Raw genomic sequence first — 26,892 nt, forward strand, 5'->3', positions numbered from 1 at the left:
TTCTTTCTGTTAACCTCCAAATAAAATCTGAACAGTTATGTGAGTAGCAGCAATTTCTAAATTATATGTACCAAGCTTTCTGCTCTTTAATAGTAATAGTGAATTTTTCTCTCTAACACTTGCCAATTAACTTTTAGCAATAAAGATTACTTAATTTCCAGTTTGTCTTCAGTGTCTCTCTTGTCAGTCCCAAAAAGTAGGAAGCACAAGTATAGAAGGTTACATTGTTCTTCTTTAAGAAAAACAATCTATTTTACATGTACATCCTTTTGTATATAGTCATTAAGTTACACAGCCAGTTCTAACAATAAGATTTCAAAAGAAACTATTGACTTATAAAATTTATTAAAAGCAACTTAAGTTTGTGTTGTGGAATAAAACTGATAAAAACCATATATAAATATCACTTTTAAAATATGGATTAGTGAATATGTCATTCCCACAAAGACATCAAAATGCCATTTAATTAGGCTTGTTCCACAATTAAATGGCACATGCCTGTAATAATGATTAAGAGCATATCATTAACATACCTAATTACTTATGGTTTAAGTACTTCACATCAGTCTTCAAAGATAAATTACCAAGAATGTTTTTTTCAATTTTAATATTGAGTAAATATATAGAAGTTTGATTTTATATTCATTTCCAAATGAAGTTAATTCTTATACCTTGTCTTTAAAAATGTCTCATAAGATAACATGAAACATTTGATTTAATAAATATTAAATTGTTTCAGCTTTTGTTTGAAATAAGTCAAACTTACGATTTTCTTGCTCAAATTGCTTTCACTGAATCATCAAAACAAATAATAATGCATGAAATAATTTTGCCCATGTAATTCACTCTTATCTTAGTTTTAAGATTTTCAAAGTTTTTAAAAACAAGTTCATACTGATTCTCTTTTTCTGTGATACATAGGAAGAAATTAGTCTGCCACGATTAACGAATATCTGACACTAGGGACTGTTTACTTCCTAAATTTTTGCATGTTGTTAAGGATTTCCCTTTTAAGCCAAAGTATCCAGAATATAAATCTCAAATACTCAAATTTCGAAGAGGGTCCTTATTTAATTTTACCAATAGTTACAGGGGCAAAATCAGTACTCTGGAGTGTTTTCTGTGTACTTAATTCACATAAATATATATTTCTTCCTCTTAAGGAATATCAATTTTCAGTTTTTTTTTTCATTCATGTCTTTTTCTTCCTTAAGATATAGTACATGTTCATTAATCATTTACTTTTTTTTTTTAATTCTTTCACCATATGGCTTATGGTCTACAGAACTTGGATAAAATTAAACATAGGGTAAGATGGGAGTCAGGATTTGGATCACCAAACATCCTTGTGGTAGTTCTGTCATTCATAATGAGCACTATAAATATTTTTAAATGAAAGTACTTAGTGGTTGAATAACTGATTTTATTTTACCCCCTTTTTAACCTCAAATGAAATGTATACTTCAAGTAACGTTGGCTGATATCCTGAAGGGAAGATGATTTTGCCATGTTTTCATAAATTACTAATTTTCTTATATGTCAACTGTGCTTTAGCTACTGTATTATTTTCATAAAAGGGAATGTTCAACGTCCACCTTTTTGTGACAATGAAATTTCAACTCAAAATTATCAAGGAACAAATTACCTTCACTGTAAAGATTCATTTGTTTTTCTGAACTGGTAAGACAAAAGTTCCTTTTACTAAATACAAATTTGTAGAAAATTCCAGTAGCCCTTTTAATTAAATTCTAGTTGGCATATTAAAGCAAGTATTTACTTTTATGATACTAACATACCTCTTTTGAAAAAAGGCTAATAAAAAATCATTTCTCTAGCATCATTTGACTCAATAATTAAGAGTATTACAATCCATGCACTTATGCAATATTATAAACTCATCAATTTTTAGCAATCAAAGTAAGCATCACCCTCAACATGGCTACAATCCTTTAAGTCCTGAATTTTTATGTAATCATTGGGCAATGAAAATCCCAAGTGTCTAATAAGGATTTCTGAATCAAAGAAATTGTTATTTAGAACTATAGTGGTTCACTTTCGTACTCTCAGAAAATTGAAATTTCTTTCTTTGGTTATGTTTCTAATTTATAGATTGTATTACTCGGATAACATCTGTGGTCAAAAATACTGATGCATAATGAGGTCTTAACAACTGAAATAGACATAATGGAATCTATAGGACTTAATGTTTTATATTCAAATATAACCTTATTTCATAGTATACTAGCCTCCTGCAAAAGGGGATTTCCTTCACTCCTAGGTTCCCCTAACTGCTTCTCCTCTTTTCCTTGGGCTATTAGTCAATATGCTTGTGAACCTGTTCAGGTGCTTGATGACATGAAGTCTTGAAGATATTTAGATGAAGATGTCTTGAAATTTGCAGGCACAAAGCACTGAAGTACATCATCATATCAAATGAAGAAATGACCTTTAGAAGCAAAAAAAGAAAATATAAAATAGATTATGTTGTATTTCTTTTTTTAAGCAGCAGCAATTTTTCTGCCCTCTGCCAATCTCAAACCTTAACCCAAAATTCTTCACTGAAAAATTACATTTTAGAGTACTGTCATATATTTCACATTTGGACCTCACTATATAGTCTTCTGGAATATGCAGGGTATTTCAGTTATAGTAACTGAGGCTCAGAGCGGTAAAAGCCTATAATAAAATAGAAAAGCTGGAAAGTAATGCATATCTTGACTCCACCTTCTTTCAATTTTCTACTGTGTAACAAAGCCACAAATGTCTACTAGAAGGGGTTATCAGTCATTATAATGAAATTATTCCATCATATACATTTTTTATTCCTTTGAGTTTAGTTTTAAAAAGTAAATGCCTGGGAAAGATAATAGTTGAGGGGAGGCATATACAAAATTATACTGCGGTATTATTGTACTTATTTGAATTCACTAAAAGAAACCCTACATTGTATTTTCAGATATTTTGAATAATCACTCCCTATTTCTTAAACTTAGACTGTTTAAAAGCTCTAAAAGTATTTAAAGTGGACAGCAAATTAAAGGAAATTATTCTGATTTGCAAACACTTTTTAGAATATTGCCTGAAAATCTTTCAAGGATTAAGATTTACATTTTACCATTTGAAGAATGGAAGACTTGAATGGACCATGAATGGATATTAAATTATTAATTTGCTCCAGAAAAATGTATAATACTATATAGAACAGCAGTTCTCAACCTTCCTAATGCTGTGACCCCTTAGTACAGTTCCTCATGTTGTGGTGACCCCCAACCATAAAATTATTTTTGTTGCTCCTCTATAACTGTCATTTTGCTACTGTTATGAATCATAATGTAAATATCGGTTTCCGATGGTCTTAGGCGACCCCTGTGAAAGGGTCGTTCAACCCCCAAAGGGGTCGCGACCCACAGGTTGAGAACCGCTGCTAGAACCTAGTATAAAGGATCATCAGATATACCCAAGTGATCTACGCACAGAACAGATATAGTTGTTTAGTGCCTAAATCTAACAAAGAGGGTGAGATTATTCAAATTATCAAAAGATTCACTGCAGGGTTTCTTTTAGTGCACTTTAACATGTGTTTACATATTACTTAACAATTTAGTGAAGGCCAGGGAGGTTGCGGTAGGGAAAAGCACAGAATTGCTCAAAACCACCATTCATTGAAGACCAACCATAAAGAGGTCTCAATAAAATAAAAAAATTAATAATGCTTCCTTTATCCACTTTTGTGATTAAGGTGTTACCAAAATGATTTTCTTCTTATGGCTAAAGGTTCTGCCTTAAGACCATAATTCTATATAATCATTTTGAATAATAATGACTATTTTGAATATATGTATTATCCATATCACTTTCTGAAGCAGGATGTAATGAGAATTTAATCTTTGAAGAGAGTCGTCATTATTAATATAAATTATGCACTACTCAAGGGCCATACAGATATATAGGGTTGCTTGCTTCTAGCACAAAATGTTCCCAGAATCTTGTACTTGGTAATACTGTCGGTTCTGTTTCATTTCCTCAATATTAGCTGACAGTTCTTGATGCAATAAGTGCCCACCTTTGCTAACACTAACTCCATCTAATTTACCTGTTATCTGCTATAAGCTCGGAATAATTCCAACAAGCTTGATTGAGTAAAAGTCAGACATTAGTAAATGTTAGCGTCTTTTGGGCGAAGTAAAGTGGTTTTTTGACATCTTTTTACTATTTTTGGGGGGGAAGAAAGATATAGTTATTTTTAAGGTACACAGTTATACTTTTAAGGATTTAGGTTGTTGGAAGCAAGACCTCCACTTCTATACTCAATAAAAAACAGTTCACAGCTTAAAAGAAGTAATTTTACAGAAATATTTACTGTATAGTGAGACTACCTGATATTTCACTGAAATGACTCCTAATCATAGTGCTATTTGACATGTTAAAAATAAATAAAAATCTTAGCAGAAAAGAACTTACCATTGCTATCCATAGAACAACATATTCGTCTACAAAATTATTAAAGTATTGGTCTAAAATTAAAAGACCTGGGCCAAAAAAGACAGTGTCTTGAAGATGCAGTTCACTTTTAGTCATGTGAGCTATCTATAAAAAAGTAAACAAGATAATTTCACTATTAAATTTTAAACAGTTTAGCTTTTATTTTCAGGACAGAATTGATTATAACATTAACTCACTATTAAATAAGGATAAAGAGACCATTTAATTTCACATTTGATATAATACTGAAGCTAAAAATTCTCAAATTCATGAATGGATGACTAAGCAGCTTATTAAAGTCCAATATTTAAATTCCTTGATATCAGAGAGTTATAGTTGATAATTACAGCTAAGCAAATAATTGAAAGAACTTACTTTAAAGAGTCTGTCTCCCTGAACATAACATTAATTCTTTTACAGTTTTACTTGGAGCACAAATAGGTAAATATATTTTGTGATGATAACACCACAAAAAACCTACCCATTGTATGAAATGGTTTCCAGCTTTATGTTTGAGGACCAAGTATGTTACTTATACCATCAATCATAAAAATTAAAAGAATTTCTTACCACCAATTTTTGTGCGACTTTAGCAAAGACACATCCAAACATTAGGGTATAAAGACAAGGATGCTTTTCAAACACATTAGTTGCTGACTTTTTATAGATCATTATTGCCAGTATAATAATGATTCCTATGTGAAGTCCAGGTGACAAAACACTGGTGCCCTAATGAACAAAGCAGAAAATCAACATCACATTTTAACATTGCACTTATTACACTGCATTTTCTGAGCATGTGTTTTGTACCAGGAACCAGAGACCTAAAGAAGAGTATGATGTAATGTATGGCTTACATGAGTATACAGGCCTTAGCAGTACTTTTCAAACTTTCACAGAACCCTAGGGTTATACAGATGTAATACCGTGCCACCGATGATGATTCCAATTTTATATACATACACATTTTGAACTCATAAACACTAAAAAATAACAATATAATTTATTTTGTACCAAACTTTACTATGCTAAAAGGCCATCAACACTTGGATTTCCAAGTTAACATACTTTTGCCCAGATATTGAAATAAAGCTTGATCTGTTTCACAGAATATTTTAATCACTGATCAGGAAGAACTTAATTCTGCCTTGGTCTCTCTCTATACCAACCCCCTCCTCCCCCCGTTTTTTGCATTTAGATGGCAAATGTCCGTACAATCCAATCCATTACATTTTTACCTAAGTGAATCAGGATTCTCTCAGTACTGCTTATCCTGAACAAAATACCGAATTTTGGTAATATGACTTACTAAATCTTTAACCACCAATTTAAATGTGTTCATTAGAAAGACTTATTTAAGTTTACATGTTATAAATTATAACTTACTATAAAATCATATAATAAAACACTATATAGTAATAAAATTTTAGGCTAATAAAATAGTACTTTTATCTGTATTATGGCTCTGTAGGTTTGATTCAAGAAAATCTGCTAAAACATTTGGAAAACCACCAGTTTAAGAGTTTTAAATCAACCACTTCTTAGTCATAGTATTTGATTTCTTGTTTTCCTTCACACATTTAATCAATTATTTCTTAGTAAAATATTCTCTAAAGTGGACACCGATCCTTGCTAAATCGTATTTTCTTTAGTGTGACTCTATTCTATCATTCATGGCCAACCAACAAGTATTTCTAAGCACTTTATGCATAGTACTATACTGAGGTCAACAGACAAAACGCCTCAAAAAACAACACATTAATTTTTCAAAATATATCAGAACATATATATCTGAGTGTTATACTGTGTTTTTGAGTTATGTATACAAAATGTATTCATAAGGATTGATAATTTATGAATTATGTGGATTCCTTTGGAATTGTCTTGAGAGTTAATTCATGTCATTTAAGAGGATGAGACTTTTTAAAACTAAAAATGCTGTATTTCGTATTTATTATTCCTCTTATTTATTAGACCTAGCTCCAAATGACTTTTTTTTTTCAAAATTAAATTCACCCTTAAAGTACAGAAAATTTGAACTACAGCACCAAAGAAATTAAAGAGAACGAGCCATAGCTTAAAGTCATTCTAAAGACACTCCAACAACGTTTTGATAGAAGATGGCATCACTGGAATAAGTACTTATATTCTTGACGGTGACAACGTGTTTTTTTTTAAAAACACAGATATTATATTTTCTTAAAACTTGACAGGAATTCTGACTCCCATGTAAGCACTAAAGAAGTTTTAAAAAACAAATAAATTGAATAAATACAAAAGTATTATAGCTGGAGCAAAGTACACAAAACACGTCTATCCACTCAATTTAAGAATTAAGGTTAAAAATGTTACCTTTTAAAATATTAGAATAGTTTTAAAAAATATATTTCAGTGAAATTTCAACAGCATTTACTTCATTAGCAATAAATTGCCTCATATGTGAAATCATGACTACTGGCAGCTTTCCAGCCATTCCAACAGCAACTCATTCCCTACCTTTTCTCATTAGTGCAAGGCACAAAATCTAAGAAAACAAATGGCAATTCTTAACTATGTACGGTAATGAAACAGTGGATGAGCAAATGGAATGTAAGAAAAGTCTACTCAGAAAGGCTGCAGAAAGAGGAAAAATGCTTTATTATCAGTCTAAACTTTTTTTTAAAAATTAAAGTTGTTAGTAAAGTTAGTAAAGACAATGGTTAGTAAAGTTACATAGGTTTCAGGTGTACAATTCTGTAATACGTCATCTATATAGCACATTGTGTGTTCACCAAAATGCTTTTGTATTATATGCCTAAAAAGAATCCTTTAAGATATTTAGTTCCCTTCCCCATTCCTGAACTTTGGCATATTTTTATTATCTCCGTAGATGATGATAAGAAAATTGAGCATAAAATTAATACTAAATGATAATAAAATTAATGTCTTACTGCTATAGTGGATCCATTCTTGCCAACTCCACCATGGAAGATAACATGGAAGTAATTTGAACAGGAAAATATTGCTCCACCTACAACTCCAAGAACTGGGAAGATCTTCAATTTTATTTCTAGAATGGGTATCTTTAAGGGTAGAGGAAAGAAACAAATCATTAAGAAAACAGAATTTCTTTTCCTATCAAACAGTAAAGAAACATTGATATGGCCCTGTGCAATAAGCTATCCTTTTTCTTAGAATCAAACCTTAACTTCTGGAATATAGCCTGAAGTGGTAATTTGATGATTTTATTCATTAAATGAAAAAGGAATCAGCTAAGTCTACTTATGTAATTGTAATGAGATATTTAATCTCATAAGCCTTCATTTGATTTAAAGGAATGAAAAAGGATAGTTTACTTGGATTTAGTATCTTTAAAAGGCAGTGTCACAGGAAAGTCAGACCCCATGATCTGCATCACGAATGTGACAAATAGTCATGATGTGTGTGCATGCAAAAATTCTGTGTAGTTAATATCCAGGATTCAATCTTTAGCAGTATATTTACCTGTTGGTCAACAGCTGTTCAAGAAAACTTCCAAAGGCAGCAAAGGATTTAAACAAGTTACAATGAATTGCCAACACCCTGTTTTGAACATAGACTTTGAAATATTGTACCAAAATTTGTGGAAACTACAGATTAACAATTAAATTTAGAAAATCTACATCTAAAATAAGTATTCTTGGTGGTGAGAATAAGCAGATGTGCTTTCTCCCTATGGTATTGTCAAAACACTGAAATGATTTTAAAATTAAAATAAATTCTCCCCTACTAAAACTAAATCAGGATTCCAAATTTAAGACCACCACATCTGACTTAATGACCAGAGTTGCCTAACTGCCTCTAGGTCCACATTTACCTATGGGTATTGGCAAAGTAGCTACCTGAAAAAACACATCACATCCTTCTAGTATATTCTAGAGGCCTACAGTAGCATATACTTGATTCTATTATTCTTATATGATGAGAAGGAATACAAATGTCTCAGGAAATGTACCACTATTTAAAAATATGCCCAGTCGATTTCTGAGCCTAGTGACAGGAACTGTAATTGGCAATTCTGAAACTATTGGGTTGTCGAAAAGTCATGAAGTATTTTTTCTATGTTTTTTGTTTCAAAAATGCGTCATGACTTTTCTGACAACCCAATAATCTCTTATTGTTTTTAATAGACTTTTCAGAACAATTTTAGGTTCACAACAAAATTGTACGGAAAGTACATCGAGTTCCCATATGCCTCCCCACCTCCCTCACTATCAACACCCCCTACCAGAGTGGTACATTTGTTATAATCCATGAACCTACAATGACATGTCATTATCATCCAAAGTCCAGGGCTCTCTCTGGGTGCTGTATATTCTATGAGTTTGGACAAATGCATAATGACAGGTATCCACCATTACAGTATCATACACAATAGTTTCACTGCCCTAAAAATCCTCTGGGCTTTCTATTTGTCCCTCCTGGCAACCAGTGAACTTTTTACTATATCATTTTTTTGCCTTTTCCAGAAGGTCATATAATTGGAATCATACAATATATTTATTGCCTTTTCAGATTGGCTTCTTTCACTAAGTAATATACATTTAAGTTTCCTCCATGTCTTTTCACGGCTTGATAGCGCTTTCTTTTTAACACTAGTATTCTATTGCCTGGATGTACCATAGTTTATCCATTCACATACTGAAGAACACCTTGGTTGCTTCCAAATATTGGCATCTATGAATAAAGCTGTTATAAACGTATTCAGGTTTTTGTGTGGATAGAAGTTTTCATCTTATTTGGGTAAATACCAAGGGATCTTATGGAAAGAGTATGTTTAGTGTTATATCTCTATTTTCACTGGAGATATAATAAAGCTTAGTAATTAAAAACGTAAGAGTCTGGAATCAGTCTACTTAATTCCTAGCTCCAGTACTTCCTAGCTATGCATTCTTGGATCAATTAGTTAATCATTCTAAAACTTATTTATAAAATGGAATAATGATAGTATTTATTTTATAGGATTGTTCTGAGGGTCAGATGAAACAGTGATAGTAAAATGTTTAGAAACGTAGTAAATGTTGAATAAATGTTTACTTGTTGACTATTGATATTATCCTTATTCCTCTTCTTAACTCTATGGGCATGATGAGATTGTGAGTCAGCCAGTGTTGTGGACTTAGGTTGTCGACACAGAATAATTTGTCTCTCTATAGTTTCTTCCTATGCAAAGCATGACTTTATGACAGTAGTTTCCTGAGTCAACTTTTATCAAAATACTGAGGTCACCAACCAAGCAGAAAATAAAACATTCCTTTAATATGGGAAACTTCACCTCATAGTAGATTATAAAAAATTCAAATTAGCAACATTTGTTTCCTAATATTGAGGGACAAGTTTCAAATGTAAAATCTTTTATTGAATTTACTTTTTTAAATATATAATTCATGAGAAACATTTTGGCCTGGAAAAGGTAGTTCAACTAGTGTGTTTAATTTCATATTAGGGAAATGGGGTCGTTTTCTTCTATGGAGTAATATATTCATGCATAAGGGAAAATGCCATAATAAGGTATATAGGACAATACAATGATAAAACAAAGGGGAAAGGTTAAGAAATTGCATGAATATTAAATACAATGCCAAGAATTTCTGAAGAAAATTAATAATGCAATATTTTCCCTAAATATTTTAAAAGTACTTAAATTTCAATTTAAATATTCAGTTTTACCGTATAGTCCCACATTGTTGCTCCTCCAAATGTAGACAACACAAAGACGATCATTAAAGCTACCTGAATTTCAGTTACATCCACTCTAAAGAGGAAGGACAAAGAATAGAAAAGATGTTTGTAAATAAACTTCCTCAATGTGGAGGTTAGTTAACTACATATTAAATATCAACAATGTAAAAATCTCTATAGACTTAGTTTATTTTCACCTTTAGTTTTGTCTCTGAATTACTGACTACACTGTGAAATGAAAAACCTGTAGAGCAACAGGTGCTCACATACAGGTAAATATTAGTATATGCACAGGGAGAAAAATTTTTATACATGTATAAAATTGTTAATAGCAGTTACCGTTGAAATTACAAAAGGCTTTTTACTTTCTACTTTATGTACTTCTGTTAAGTTTGAATTTTTTTTATAACAATCAAGTATTACTCTTACAATCAGGAAAAATTATAACATCAAAACAACCAGATAATTCAAGACAAATTCTTAAATATTCTCAAGTCAATTTAATTTAAAAAGCAGGAAAATTCCAAGTTTTCCTTATTAAGTTACTAAGTCACTATAGTTTCTTTGGTTTTCACAGACATTTCCCCACTAATATGTATAAACATGAGTTAATTTCTTTCAAAAGCCCACTAAACCAGCCAACATTATTAGTGTCCAATCTGCATCCCCTGAAGCTACTGACTGCTCTCTCCTTTACTCCATAAACTGGCTGCCTGAAAAGTAGCACATTTGTAATCTCCTCCTCTCTTCATATTTGCTGCTTAATCTATTCTAGTCTGTTTTTTGGCCCCATTCTACAAAAATTATTTAAGGTAAATAGTGTTTTCCAATTTGTGGAATCTAAAACATGCATTTCAGTTATCTTGTACAATTTCTCTGCAATATTTAGAATGCTGATCCACTCCCTCCTTTTGGAAATGCATTGCTATGTTTTAATTTATTCCCTTCTCTCTCCTGATTCTCCTACCTTGCTGGAAGCTCTTGTCAGAAGACTGCTTCTTCCTCCCCATCTTAAAGGCTACTTCTTCTAGAATCCCATCTTTTCTCCTTTTAGATTCTCTAAACAGTTTTATCTATATAAGACTACCATCTATATACTAATGGCCTCTAAATCCATATCTCCAAATCCATGTCTTTTTTTCTCAGCTCCAGATTTTTATATCTATCTACTTTACATCTCCGCTTGGATGCCCGCGGAGTCTTTAGATGCTAGAGGAATATTTTATTGCTCTGCAAATATAAGAAATGTTGGGATTAGATGATAAAATAAAACGAGATTTGGGAGAAAATACTTTTCAACTGAGTTAGTTTGAGGGAAGTTAGGAGGAAAAGGTGAATTGAACACTAGCCCACAAATAAACAGAAAATATGACTAATGACCAATCCAATAATAGTAAGATCAGTGGCAGGCAAACCAAGGCCTCTAGGCTGTGTGGAGAAATAGCCAAGTTAGTTGGAAAAGGAAAACATAATAATGTATGATACTTTGTAGAGAAAAAGGGGGAATGGTATTAATGTTTATTATTATGAGTCTTATAAGCTGTAAATTATTCGTTTCTTGGAGAGGGAAACTGAAATGATGTTTCCATGCCTGTGTTGGAACACCTGAATATTGCTATAGGGAATCGGCTTCAGAGCCAACGCTCTTCCTACTAAATGATATACATTATCAGAGTTCTGCACTGTTTTTCCAGTAACAATGGTAGAATTACATGAAGTTATTTATAATTTTCCAAGGGTACGACTAGTGACCAGAGCAACTGGAAAAGCTGATTAGGGGTTATAGAACAAACACTCGCTAAGTGAACTAAATGACACGTGAGGACTGAGCTAGACACCTTGGTTTCACACGTGCATCATTCATACCACAGATTTTAAATTAAACTCAAAGCTCCGGAGGTGATAAAAAGGGTACTCACTCACCAAATCCTCAGATATTTGAACTATGAAGAGACAGTTGACGCTTCAAAGGTATATTAGACAAAGAATATTCTGCATAACAATTTACAAACTTGGAGAAGACATTAATGGGTCCAAGTTTTTAAAAATTGGATCTAAAAAAGATAGATATTGGGGATATGGCGCAGGTATATCCTTAACTCCCAAACTATTATCATGGAGGAGACAATCTACAATAGTGCTATTCCAAGTGTGGTCCAGGGTTTGTAACCAGCACGCAAAGAGATAAGTATAGAAATTGAGAGTAAGCATTTGGAAACTATTATGGTAATTTGACAGAGTAATTTTGTATCTGTAGAATCAAATGAAATATTGGGGACTGTATTTTGTAAGTGTGTTTTCTTATTTTTTTCTTTTAAGGATTTTTTTTTAATTGGGGAATTGGGGGATGGGAACAGCGCTGGGGAATTGGGGGAGGGGAACAGACAAGTTGCTGTCCTTTTGTTCTTCAGTCTAGTTGTGGAGGACGTTGCTTCACTGGCCCAAGTTGGCACCATCATTGCGCTCTTCCCGGGCGAGGCAGATCAGTCGCTGGCTTCTGGACGGCCGCTCACTGCAGCTGCTGGGCGCTCGCGCTGGCTGCTGGCTACACACAGTAGCCCATGGCAACCCACTGCCGCAGGGGCTGCAGCCTACGCCGTCGCCGGCGACTCATGGCAGCCCAGCTCCAGGTTGAGCTGTTGTTCAGCATCTTAGCTGTGGAGGGCAGTGTCACTGGCTCTCATATGTGGGATCCGAACCGGGGTCCTCTGGCGTCCCAAGCCACTTCTTAACCAACGCGCCACTCGGCCGGCCCTTTATTTTATTTTTTAATTGCATGTTATTACTCCAGGATGGATGGAAAGAGGGGAGAAACTGGTCCTTTACCACAGATTTTGAGAAATAGACCTAATAACATATGGAAGATGCTTTTACAGTGTCTCACCAATTGTATATCACAGCCGAGAGTCTCAAAATTACCTTTGTTGGTGACTGTTGAAGACAAGTCCCCCTTTTTGGGCACATGAAGATTTGACTAAAAGGACCTTTAGATTCCATTCATTATTTTATTATATAAGTCAAATGCTATTTACTTAAGTGCTGTTTTTCTATATTATTCAGGTCCCTTACTTTTCTCTTTCTCCTGCCTAATGTGTAAGTTTGGGCTAGCAAGTTAGAGAAGGGGAGAAAAAATATGTGACTATTTATCAAATATATAACTATCTATAACATGCAGAATACCTAACTTAAATTAAGGTATAACAGTTATAGATGCGCCAATAAATTAAAAGATAATTTAAATTTCTGATTGAAGCTTTGTCCCATTATAGATAAATGAACTATAATTGATTGTGAAAATAAATTCAGTTACATTTTTAAATGTACAACTTAAAATACATACTTACTTTCCAAACCTCAACACGCCTGAAACATAAGTCTGCCAATGAGCACAATAAAACATGAACATCCCAATAAAAGAGCAGAAAAACAACCAGTCGGGATGAGTTCCTAAGCGAACAGCAATTGAAGCTCCAACTGCCATCAACACTGAAAGAAACAAGGTTTAAGAACCATTAAGAACTAGAAATAGAATGAAAAAAACTGCCCTGTACCCTTCAAAAACAGAGTTTTAAGGTACATACTCTTGGCATTAAAATAAGGTACAATGAACAAAATAAATTATTGAAGATACTTTTAAAATACGCTGTGAAAAACTGCTCCAAATTTACACTTATTCAAAAAAAAACTGACCATTCAAACACCTCAGTTCATTTAGTTTTTAAGCCATTATTTAAAAAACAAATACAACTATAGCTCACTTACCCGTGGAAAGAGAGTCACAGCCATGGTCAAAAAGTTCTCCTAAAGGAGAACAAGAATTTGTTCTTCTGGCTTGTTTCCCATCGATAGCATCCAGTGACTGGTAGATAAAAAGTCCGAGTGCACATAAAAAGTATGTCCAGTATGGTGCCTAAAAATAAATGTAAATAATAAAGACTGTTAAGTGACAATAAACTAACTTCTGTTTAAAAGTAGCTCAATCTAAGCCAATTAACACACTTGCTTGTGTTCACACTTTATATTACCTCAGTGTGTTACACAAAAGATTCAGAACCTTCCATCTAAAGATGAAAATTAAAATGAGAAATCAAATGAATTGCTCTAAGTCATCTGGGTAGAGGATCACAGAAGTCCACATTGTGAGAAGCACGAATTAAATGACCGAGCAAAGATTAGGATGCTGATTTTGAGTCTTTAGTCCACAGGTCTTTTAATGTAATACTATTCATATACGGCACCAGCTTTGAAATTATTCAGTAAATCTTTGCTTTGAAAAAAGATCTTAAAGGCAAATTACAGCGTTCTGCTTCCATTCATGATGGAGTATAAGAAGGCTGGGTTTACTCTCCCACCTTATAAAACTAGAAAAGCAATAAAATAAATGAAATGACAGTTTTCAAACATTGCAGGCAATGCAGGACTGTGATCCCTAATGGAAGGGAAAACAAATGAGGTGAGCCGTATGACTGCTCCAGCTTACTGCCCAGAAGCAGTTTCCAGGCCATAGTATAGCAATGGGGAACCTGAACAGAGCCCAGCGATCTTGCTGTGTTGAGGAGAAACGTAGAGTTTCAGGAAGGTCAAAGCAGCTATAATTTGTGGAGCCGACCATGGGAGAAGAGGAAGCTGCTCAGAGAGAGGGGCACAAGTTGTGATCTACAGACGGGTACCTTTGGCTGAGAACTAACCTGCGCCTGAATGAGACAAAACTACTAAAGCCAAGGAAAGAACCACTGGAAAGCACAAGGCCCCACGATTCTTGAAGCCCTCACAAAGCTAGGAATCATTCACGTTCTCGCTATGCACAGTAGAAAGACCTCATAACACCTAGGGCACTGGGTAGGGTTCTCAGAAATATATTGTCTTAGCAGTGGGGATAAATTAGCAATAGACTAAAAGCTTCTCTGGACAGCCCTAACAGACTTAAAATCCAGCCTCAAAAGGATCCAGCTGATGCCAGGCAACTTACGTGTACCCATCACAAAGTACTGCACCTTCAAGGAATCATAATAATAATTTAAAAATCTAGTACCCTAAAACATTAAAACTCATAATGTTTGGCATTCAATCAAAAATTACTAGTCACTCAAAGAAGCAGTAGAATATGATCTACACTAGGAGTAAAATCAATCAATACAATCAGACCCAGGGATGATAGAGAGTGGAATTAGCAGATGAGGACATTAAAAGTGATTATAAATACACTTCATATGCTCAAGAAGGTAGAGGAAAGCATGAAGACTCAAGTGAAACATCTAGAAATGAGAAATACAATATTTGAAATTTAAAATATACTAGATAAGATTAATAGCATATTAGACGATGCAAAAAAATCAGTGAACTTGTAGACTACTGATGGAAATTATCCAAAATGATGCACAGAAAGAAAAAAGACTAAGAATAATTGAACTGGGGGCCAGCCGAGTGGGACGTTGGTTGGGAGCTGGCTTGGGACGCCAGAGGGCCCTGGTTCAGATCCCACATGAGGGCCAGTGACGCTGCCCTCTACAGCTAAGATGCTGAACAACAGCTCAACCTGGAGCTGGGCTGCCATGAGTCGCTGGTGATGGCGTAGGCTGCAGTGGGTTGCCATGGGCTACCGTGTGCAGCCGGCAGCCAGCGTGAGCAGCCAGCAGCCGCTGTGAGCGGCCGTCCAGAAGCAGGCGACTGATCTGCCTCGCCCGGGAAGAGCGCAATGATGGTGCCAACTTGGGCCAGTGAAGCAGCGTCCTCCACAACTAGACTGAAGAACAAAAGGACAGCAACTTGTCTGTTCCCCCTCCCCCAATTCCCAGCACTGTTCCCATCCCCCAATTCCCTAATAAAAATCTTTAAAAAAAAAAAAAAGAATAATTGAACTGGGCATTAGTGACCTGTGGGACAACAGACAGTCTAATATATATGTAATTGGAGTCTTGGAAGGAGAGAAGAGAGAGGGTTGGACATGAAGAATATAAGAAGAATAATGGCAAATAAATTTCCATATTTGATGAAATCTATAAACTCACAAATTCAAGAAGCTCAACAAACCCCAAGAATATTTTTTAAAAACCCACAAAGAGGGCCGGCCGAGTGGCTCAGTTGGTTAAGAGTTTGCTTAAGAGCACGAGCTCTGAGCAACAGGGTCGCTGGTTCATTTCCCACATGGGCCAGTGAACTTCGTCTAAGCTACACTGGAGCTGAGCTGCCAACGACGAGCTGCCAACAGGTGGCAGGACGGCTCAGCTGGTGAGAGCACATGCTCCTAATGACAAGGTTGCCTGTTGGATGGTGGACTACTCCTATCCACGGCTGGGACTGAACTTGGCACCTGAGCTGAGCTGCCTCCGGGATGGCTCAGTGGATAGAGTGTGTGCTCTTAACAGCAAGGTTGCTGGTTCGATTCCCGCATGGGGGGGAAAAAAACCCACCAAGGAACATCATAATCAAATTACTGAAAATCAGTCATGAATAGAAAAATCATAAAAGAAGCCAAAGGAAAAATGACATTACATACAGAACCACAGATAATAATGAAAAAGGAACAAGTAAGTAAACTTGAATATAGATCAATAGAAATGATCCAATTTGCATAAGAGAAAAAAAGATTTAAAAATGATCATTCTTTTCTTTCAATACTTGGTTACCTCATCTTGCAAGATGTGAATAATACTTACAGTTGTATCTGATGAAAAAATTCTTAGATAGCTCTTTATACGGAACCTGGCACATAGTAAGTGCTCAGTAAGATTAGCTATTGTCATTAAATTGTTTTGCATACTTTTAGTGGGAAATATAATTTTTAAATTATCAACTTAAGTATGGTTTATGTGGTAATACTATAAATATCCAGTCTACCTCCTACCCTAGTCCTCAATCTTTCTAAGTAAATATTAGTTTATTTTGAACTAACTTTATAAAAATTTCATGATCTGTTAATATTAGATGCCCAGCACTAATGATTACACTACTGACTGCTTAAAAGGACTTATTAAGTCTCTTCTATTTAAAAGAAAAGTAGCATAAATTAGAAATAATTTAAGAATAAAAGCAACCTGAGTTATGAATGTACATATTAAAATGTCATATTCAGTTTTGTTAAGCATATTTTTAAAAGACTTAATGGAAACTACGAAACAATTTAAGAGAGGGCTAAAAACAGGGAATTGAGAAATCATGACAGCACAAAAATAAAACACAAAACAAACCCCTAGAATCTTTCAAAAGAATCCCCATATACTCGTTTCTCTTCAGGTCCCATAAATCTTTCGCCTTTTACTGAAAGAATCCCAATAATCCTGTTAACTGTTTTCCAACCAGCCAGCTCTTACCCATTTTTCCTACTATGAAAAATTATATTGTTTTAATTTTGATAGCAGAAGGAGAGCAGAGTTATATTTCAAATATATATAAATTGGAAATTGAAGTTATTAAAATTTTAGGGATGATGTAAGTAATTTTCCCTCTGATCATCTATTTTCCATCAAATACTTCTCCCCTAAGTGATAGACTTTAGTAAGTAAATTATCTACCTGAAAGATATTCCATTTCTCCTTTCCATGCACAAATTTTATTGAAAAATTGGGGCTTCTCAAGAAGCATTCCCAACGGCCCACATTAAAAGCTTAAATTCTGACCTCTGTCCTGGGAGACTGGCTGCGGGCCAGTCTAAAGGTCAAGGAGTTCATGGAAATCCATCCTGAAATAAATTTGGTTACTCCTGGACACCAGGGCTGGGGGGAGAACTCTGCTCCTCCTTTAGAAAAAAGGAAACAAAGACTGGTTCACTAGTTTAAAACTACTTCACTAGGATACTACAGGAGTTAAATTTAGAGTTTAAGTAGGTAAAGAGAGGCAGGGGTAATTTAAATAGGGAAAAAGAGAGAAGCGATCTAGGCAAAAACCAAGGTAGAGGCCTGAAAGTGAAAGGTTTATTCAGACAGAAGATCCATAGGTAATTAATTACAAGAGATAAGATTGGAAAGGCAATAACATTTATTAAACAGTACAACAAAGGACATTTTTTTAAATGTATTATTTTATCTGATACAAAATATCACAGGCAATCCAGTGACAGAGCAGTCATTATCCTGTTGTTTTTATGAAAGATGAAAGTGAAACTTTAGGGAGTGGTGATGAAGCCACATCAAAACAAGCAGCTAGACTGGGTCCAGGATTCAAACCCAAGTCTTCTAACCTGCCCCTAAGCTGTAAACTCTATTGTGCTGCAGGCCACATGGCCTGGATGGACTTGCTCACCTCCATTCTTACTTCACAGGCTATCTAGTCCTTCAAACCTGCTGAGAAGCACTTTCCCCACTATCACGCAGGACAATTTCAAGTGCACTGAGCCACAGGAAATGGCTGCAAGCCCCCTGAGGCTTCCTTCCTTTTAAACCCAGAAAAGCACACTGATTCTCCAATAACCAGTTAACTCCTTTTCTGGTCTTCCCAAGGCCTCAGGAGCCTGACCTATTTTCTGTTTTCCCTGCTGGTATCACCTCCATTCCCACCTGGAAGCTATGAAATAGTTTGGCAAAATTTCAACTTCTCTTCTAACCTGTTATCTATGCAACAGGCCTCATTCAGCCTGGAGATCCACTTGGCCAGGCACAGCAGGACACTTCCTTCCAGGGGTCTCCCCCAAAGGGTGTAATTCCAGAAGAGATTCCCCAGAGGTGGCAGGATGGACAGAGCCATCCTAAGTCAAGTCAAGCTTTCATGTAAACTTATTTTCAAAAATTTTAAATGGAAGTATGGACAAATCGGTCTTGGTTAGGAATTATAAAGTCATGAGAAATATCAAAATACTCCTACTAAAGAACCTATTCCAAGAAGTAGAACTTCGTCAGGTAATATTAGATTCCTAACATTTAAAGTTTTAAAGTATATCATTTTCATAATATCTATTGTATCCTTTAAGATCAGAATTTAACAAAATATCATAGAAATATTTCCAGGTCAAACATACAGATCCACATCAATCATTCTTTTAAATGACTGCATGGTATTCAATTACATAACTATGTCACAATTTGCATAACTAATGATGAATCTTATATGACTTCAGGTAAGATTATTTATTATATAAGTTTATTCTAAAAATCAAGATAATTAATAAGGATCAATCAATCATTACCCTTAGTCATTACAAAAACACAAACTAATAAATTTAAATCACTTTTCAGTTACACCACTGAAAAAGAGCTGTATAAAATTAAGTATTTGTTACTTGAATCATGGCATTGTATTATTCATTATAGAATTAGAGAAACCAGAGGTCTGCACCAGACCATATGGCAATTGTTCTTGTTAAAACAAAACTCTGGATCAGAGGGAACGCTCATATGTGGATAAATCCTGGGTATCATACCTCTTTTTTTACATGTGTTTGAATGAGCACATGCATCAAGAAAAGACTTAGAAAGCGTCAATGAGCATATCCCTGCTCACTGGACAAACTTCACTTACAGCTCAGACCTTAAAATACTGGATTTTCTGGAACACAGAATTAGGTGTTCCTAGACTACTGTCCAAGGCCCCCTATTCATATTAGAATATAATCCTCTAAAGCAGCGGTTCTTCCTAATGCTGCGACCCCTTAATACAGTTCCTCATGTTGTGGTGACCCCCAACCATAAAATTATTTTCGTTGCTACTCTATAACTGTAATTTTGCTACTGTTATGAATCATAATGTAAATATCTTTTTGTTTTCTGATGGTCTTAGGCGACCCCTGTGAAAGGGTCGTTTGACCCCCAAAGGTGTCGCGACCCACAGGTTGAGAACGGCTGCTCTAAAGGGTATGAGGCATGTTATTTGTTTTTGAAATCTGCTGTACATACCATAGGAGCTAAATAACTAGATGATTAAAACCAACTGATGATCTAAATGTTTTCTATTAGGTAACAGGTTACCTAGTAACCTATCAGGTATAATGGTTTCCAAAGGGAAGAATACATACCCCAGGTTTTTCTGGCTGAGTGGTTAGGGATGTGGATTCTGGACTTCCCTGCACCCAAATTGTTGCTTTGCCATCATAAGCAGAGTAAATTGGATGAGTTATGTAACTTCTCAGTGCCTCAATCTCCCTTTATGAAAAATGGAAATAATCACTGTTCCTGCCTCATTGTGAGAATTACATAAATTATTATATGTAAAGTGCTTGGAAAAAGTGGTTTATGGAAGGAGCACAGTAAAATTTAATTATTATAATTGTTATTACTGATTACTACTTAAGATAATTTTAGGTGATTCATGGGTAAAGTTTTCATTTGAACATTTATGTCTTTATTTTAATGTATTTTGAAAAATACATTAATTTAAGTTTTAAAAAACAGCTACCAAACCTATCAAACCTATGATTTTATAGATATTAAGGTTTCGAATGAGTCTAAATCTTTAAAAAAGAGTGGGTTTAAAGTTGGTTAAAGAAAAATAGTAAATAAAAAATAGTATATTGGGCCGGCCGAGTGGCACGATGGTTAAGAGCTGGCTTGGGACGCCAGAGGGCCCCGGTTCGGATCCCAGGTGTGAGGGCCAGTGACACTGCCCTCTACAGCTAACATGCTGAACAACAGCTCGACCTGGAGCTGGGCTGCCGCGAGTTGCCGGCGACGGCGTAGGCTGCAGTCCCTGTGGCAGTGGGCTGCCATAAGCTACCATGTGTAGCTGGCAGCCAGCGTGAGCGGCCAGCAGCCGCAGTGAGCGGCCGTCCAGAAGCCGGCGACTGATCTGCCTCGCTGGGAAGAGCACAATGATGGTGCCAACTTGGGCCGGTGAAGCAATGTCCTCCACAACTAGATTGAAGAACAAAACGACAGCAACTTGTCTGTTGCCCTTCCCCCAATTCCCCAGCACTGTTCCCTTCCCCCCAATACCCCAATTAAAAAAAAATAGTATAAGTAATACACAAAAGCAAAACTCTTCCCAAATTAAAATTTAGAAAATACTAGAACTATATGCATTGCCTATTTATATGAATTTTTGTACTTTAAAAAAATGTATGTTTTTGCTTTAAATAACCTTGGATATGAGTTGACGACACATATGCAAAAGATATTACATAACCAATAACTACTGGGTCAGCTGGTCGCAGGGACATTTCAATGATCCAAACATCAACTGACTTCTCTCTCCATAAAAATAGAAAGTGCATTTATAACAGGTAGGAAGAAAGAAAATTGGAAGACAGATCACGCACACGTGAAAAAATGTAATGTTAATAGGTGGACTTCATAGCCAGTTGAGTGGTTCTAGTGATTTTTAAAGGGAAATTCATGGAGTTTCTAATAGACTGCTAATCTGACACTGCTCTAATCGATAGTATTTGCCTGTGATATAGTTAAGACTTTACCTGTGGTGGATGAGTCACTTCCTTGTTTATAGAGGGAGGCTCCCACCTGAGGCCTGGAAGGCTCCAAAGGCTTTGGTGTCAGGAGGGGTAAAATTGTTCTCAGCCAATCAGGAAGTGCCCTGGGGGCTTATTGAAGTTTCAACAGGAGGCTTTGGCCTCAGCTGAGTTTAGGGGCCACCATGTGAGAAGAGCACAGGATTTCAGGAAATGAGGCAGGTTATAAACTGGGGGAGGAAATCAGGCAGCACACCAGTGCTGTTTAACCAGCACCTCAGGGCCAAAAGGGGCTTTCTCATGACATTGGAAATCTGAAAGGTAGCCTCTTTTCTTTTTATATTTCGTGTGGAATAGTCTTTTTTTTTTTTTAAACCTCCTTTAGTACTTACTAGAGTTCTTGTTGAAAATACCAGACTCACTGTGCTAATGGGAGCAGGAAGGAAGAGAATCCCCAGGCCAGATCTATCATCAACATCAGTTGTACTGGGTGTTTTAACTTCTGTCTTGTTTTTTAACTTCAGAAAATCCAAGTGGTTGGAGCCCTATGCGCAGGTCAAATACACCAGGAGTGGAATTTAAAGCTCTTCCTAGACATTACAATGCCATGTTTTAGCTACATTGAACCAGAATTTTAAAGGAGAAGCACCTTAGTCCTTGGGAATCAAGTGTAGGAAAGCCACAGGAATCAAAGGGGCAAATCTCAAAGTAAAGCTACTTCTGCATTACCTGCAGAAGCCCCTTCTAGACAGAGATGGGACTCGGGTGAGGCAAGTGAGTCACACTGGCTGCAGAATTTACAGGGACATTTAATCCCAGGGCTGTGCACCTGGCTGCTTAAATTCTGAGGCCTGGGTACCTGCCTGCCTCATTCCAGTACCTGCCCTGCTTCTAGAACTTTCACCTCCTGTGTACTTTGTTTTAGAAAGAGAGGCCAATCCCTTACAATAGTCCTGCCTTAATAAATGATGCTTGATAAGTTATTGAGCTAGTAAAAAAAAGAAAAAAAGAAAAAAAAAGATCTAAGAGGTCAAAAAGGAAGTATACTAGATTTCAAAGAAATCAAACCTATAAAAAATTGAGTAGGAATCTATAGATTATTGCCTTTTCTTATTCCCCCAAGAAATAACTCTTTATAGTGCAACGGCACCTATAATCTGAATTAAGACAGGGAATAAAACATTTCTTAAGGTCTTTCTGACTTCCTCAGATATACTTGCTTTTTAGTTCAACTTTCTATCATAAACAAAAGAAATTATCCCATGCCCTTGACCTAGCTCTATGCTCAGCACATGTCTGCTATAAACATACTCTTAACAGAGACACTGACATGGATTTGTATACACAGACCAAGAGGGCAGAGCAAAAACATCTACTCAAATAAGCTTTAAAAGAGAACAGTGCCAGTGTATACTGGCCAAAAGCAGTGTCTGAGTGTTGCGTGTGGTAGAGAAATACTACTAGGCTGGAGCTTGAAGAACTAGATTTGAATCACTGAGTTTTCTCATATAACAAACGTAGGAATTGCATTATAGAAGCTCTAAGGTCCTTCAAACTGTAGGAGTCTGTGGTTCTATTTTAGGATTGGACAGACATGGAATGGCCGCCAAGGACAGAACCGCATTCAGATAGAGCTGCTTCATCAAGGTAAGGAGGAGGCCATGGGCTTCTTGTTTTCTCTGCTCATCCTAACTCTTGCTTACTCTTGTTAAAATCACCCCACCCAAACAACTGGTAAGTATTTAATCCAAGACCAGCTAAAACTGGATAAGGGTGGAGAAGCATGATCTCCCAAGACTACATTTTGTTATTTCATTCATGCAGTCAATAATTTAGCAAATATTTCCTAAGCCTTTGCTTTATGTAAGGCATGAAGAATGTACAGGTGGGCAGTCGCTGTCTGAATTTAAAATTTGGCAGGTTGTCCTGCTCAGTAAGGACACACACATAACCAAAATGGGGAAGTGCTGCAAAGTCCTGTGGCGGAAGTATAGCTTTCTTGTTTGGAATCCTGGTCTCCGGTAAAGCTATATATACCCTGGAAGAGGTTAATTTCCCTTCAGTTTCCTCATCTATAAAATGGGGATAATAATAATACCTTTTCACAAAATTGTAGAGGACTAAGTGAGAAAATAGACAAAAGCAGTTTAAAATAATGCCAGCTAGATAGTCAATACCAGGTGAATGTTAATTATTGTTATTATTGGAGTTTAAAGGATTAAGTGGTTGATTGACTGCAGAGAGGAAGAAATATTTCATAAGGAGGTAGTATTAGAACTGGGCATTGAACGATGGCAGTGAGACAGAAGGGAAGAAGAAGGAGAAAGTAAAAAGACAAAAAGAAGATAAATCCTTATTATACAGTATGTAGTTCAATTTGGCTGGAGTGGAAAATTCCTTAACAGAAACGGTGGTATGAAATGTAATTCAGAGCACCGTTGTAGAAGCGTAACTTAAATCATCTAACTTTTTTCTATTAACTCCCCTTCATCCCCAGTCATATCCTAGAAATTAACACAGTAGTTAAAAAATAGATCAAATATTATTAATATAGCTATGTAGTCAGCATTACATCCTAAATGGGTAGATACGCCTAAGCATCTAAAAAAATCTTACGTATTTTTCCTGACCCTTTGGGGAGGCAATCTGTCAAATCTGAAAAGCACTAAGAATTCCTAAGTCTAAGAATCAGAAACAAGTCCCAAGCCAGGCTAAAGTGATTTAATCCTCCGGGCCTCAACTGAATGGATAGAAGAATTACTAAAATGGTGGAAAGGCCATTCTAGGAGGGGGGGAAAAAAATTTGCCAACCTTCTGGGGTTGATCTAAGACACAAATGCAACAATGGATATGAAAGCACTTTACATACCTGATAAATATTACATAAGATACAAGGTATTTTTCCTACATACCACATATAAAAAGGCTGGAACTCCAGACAAGGTGGTGGTGGTGGTATATGTAAAAAATAAGCTTCGGTTTCAGACCGACTAGGATCTGAATCTTGCCTGGTCCTCTCATTTACTAGCTCTGTGACCTGAAGGCATAATGGCCTGAACCCCTATACTTCTTTCATGATGTTGCTAGAATTACCAAACAGGCAGTGTGAATCTTGTAATGGTGTTTCTCTTCACTGCTTCAGCCACTTAGAACCACGTGCAGGATCCAATGACATACAGTTTAGAAACTCTTCTCAGTTTCATCCTACTGTTTGCACTCTTACTCCCCCTTTTTGGATCATTCTGATTTTTTTACTTTTTTTTTTTTTTTGAAAAGTGGCCCCGTTTTTGAAATGAGGCTGTGCCTAAAAATTATTTAATCATAATTTTACCTCTTCTGTTGGGCCCTCCTTAAGAGCCCTAAACAGAATCTCTTGGACTTGACTGTATGCCCTGCTCTTTGTAAATGTTCAACAAGTGGTTCTTAAATTCATAACAATAATGAAAAGCTCATAATTTAATTGACAAATATCAGAAACATCTAAATACTGTTAGCCAAATCTAGGCCCAAGAAACACTCAATTTTATTATATATTTTCAGGACGTTTTTGATAACAGTAATATTTTTAATTTGTTGAGCAAATTATAATTTTCTATGTTTATCTGCATGTAATATATCATTTGTATATCATTTGGCCCTCACTGCATCCTTGTGAAATTGGTTTGGCAGCTATTATTTTGTTTTACACACAGGGAAACAGATCAGCAGTTCTCTCCAAGGTGTGGCACAGCCACATTAGAACCCAAGTCTTCCATTTGTAACCCAGCACTCCTTTCATTCTAATCTAGCCTAAAAGTAAAGCAACTTATTTTTTTCAAACAATATGGACATAACAATGGGAATGTCTGCCAAGAAATCATATATCAATATAATAAACATAACCATCAGTCAGCAAGATCTGTTGGAAATGTGGGCTGTGTTAATTATTTTTTAAAAATGGATGTATATAGGGAGGGCCTGGGATATTTCCACTGTATTCCTGCTATCCAACCTCACATTAGTTCTCCACAGGCCCTATATATACTCAAATATGATTATAAAGGGATTTCACTATTTAGAGGGCAAAGACAAGAAAGCAATGTCACAGAATGTGCAGTGTAACTTTGATCCGTGTACTCTAAAAAGTTATAGATGAATGGACCCCCTCTGTTTCCTAAGCCCTCCACACTCAGCCCAAGGGGTGCTTCTGATTAACAGTTGTCCAAAGCCCATTATTTACTCTTCTTACTTGGTACACAGGTCAAATACTCATTGCTAATAAAATCTGTTGGCTTTTATAATCCCTGGTGATAAGTATTATCACCTCGCTAATACCTTAGTTTGTTTTCCATGAAGAAGTCAAGAAAGCAGAGGAAGTTACCTCTTAAAAGTAACTTATCTTTGATCAGGGCTACCAGTAATTTCTGGATCACTAGCACACCCTTGAGAAACCTAAGACTGTAAGTGTCCAAAGGGCACCTCGGGCTTGGCCCACTTGACCACAAGCCCTGCTGTCAGGCAGGACAGGGATGTGGGTGTTCAGTCCCCGTTATGGGGCTGCTTGTCCATCCCGAATAGGGTGGCGGCCGGGCAGGCAGGTACCCGGCTCGCAGTGACCTTGACAGCCCCTCCACCATCTGGGGGAGGCTCAGGGTGGACACGGGATTGGGGGGAGCGGCGTGACAGCCTCTAGGCGGCCCCGGGGAGTCTCCCGGCGGACGCGGCGCGGGGGCAGCGGTCGTGTCCGCCCCTCCGCGGCCCCAGGAGGCTCAGCCGCGCGGGGGTCTCCCCTCTCTCTGGGCGCCTCCAGCGGCGGGGGACGCGGGGCTCCTCGGGACAGCAGTTGGGGGTCCTTACGCCGCGGCCGAGGAGCGGGCGGGGGGCGGGCCCTACCTCCTCCGTGATCGTGGGGCAGTAGGCGATGAGCACGAGCGTGGTGAGCAGGTTGACGGCGAGGCCCAGGAGGGTGATGGAGTTGGGGGCGAGCCACAGCGGGACCCACTGGAGCAACCAGGTCCAGTAGAGCTGCAGCGGCGGCTCGAACAGCGAGACGCCCGCGGCGCTGTAGCGGTGCTCCTCCAGCCGCCGCAGCTGCGCGGCGCTCAGCGGCTCCCCCATGGCCGCCTGCGGGCCCGGTCCCCGCGAGCGAGCGCAGCCCGCGCCCGCCGCCAGGGCGGGGAGAGAGGGAGGGCGGGGCGCGCGGGCCTGAGCCTGCGCCGGCCGGGGGCGACTAGAGGGTTCGGCCCGCAGGGCGGAGGTCGAAGGCAGGCGGGGCCTCCCCGGGTCGCTGGGCCTCCGCCCCCAGGGCAGCTCGGGGGAGAGCCCGCGAGGTGTCAGGGAGGGCTGGACCGGCTCTCACCGGCCACCAGGTCACCAGTAGGGCGCTTCTGCTGGTAACTTTA

General features: G+C 36.9%; 1 protein-coding gene across 1 annotated transcript in view; it reads right to left on the reverse strand.

Annotated features, from left to right (window-relative positions):
- The window catches only part of CHPT1 (choline phosphotransferase 1), a gene marked incomplete at its 5' end in the record, with an annotated part of 27,131 nt that extends 286 nt beyond the window's left edge, over positions 1-26,845 (reverse strand). Inside the window, 8 exons of the mRNA XM_019651863.1 lie at positions 2,247-2,446; positions 4,462-4,587; positions 5,053-5,211; positions 7,413-7,544; positions 10,171-10,255; positions 13,527-13,668; positions 13,945-14,092; positions 26,384-26,845. Coding sequence (XP_019507408.1) covers positions 2,315-2,446; positions 4,462-4,587; positions 5,053-5,211; positions 7,413-7,544; positions 10,171-10,255; positions 13,527-13,668; positions 13,945-14,092; positions 26,384-26,845 — 1,386 coding nt within the window. The remainder of the gene's footprint in view (positions 1-2,246; positions 2,447-4,461; positions 4,588-5,052; positions 5,212-7,412; positions 7,545-10,170; positions 10,256-13,526; positions 13,669-13,944; positions 14,093-26,383) is intronic.
- Between the last annotated feature and the right edge of the window lie 47 nt (positions 26,846-26,892).

The sequence above is a fragment of the Hipposideros armiger genome, unplaced genomic scaffold (genome assembly GCF_001890085.2).
Source record: "Hipposideros armiger isolate ML-2016 unplaced genomic scaffold, ASM189008v1 scaffold_168, whole genome shotgun sequence".
Lineage (NCBI taxonomy): Eukaryota > Metazoa > Chordata > Mammalia > Chiroptera > Hipposideridae > Hipposideros > Hipposideros armiger.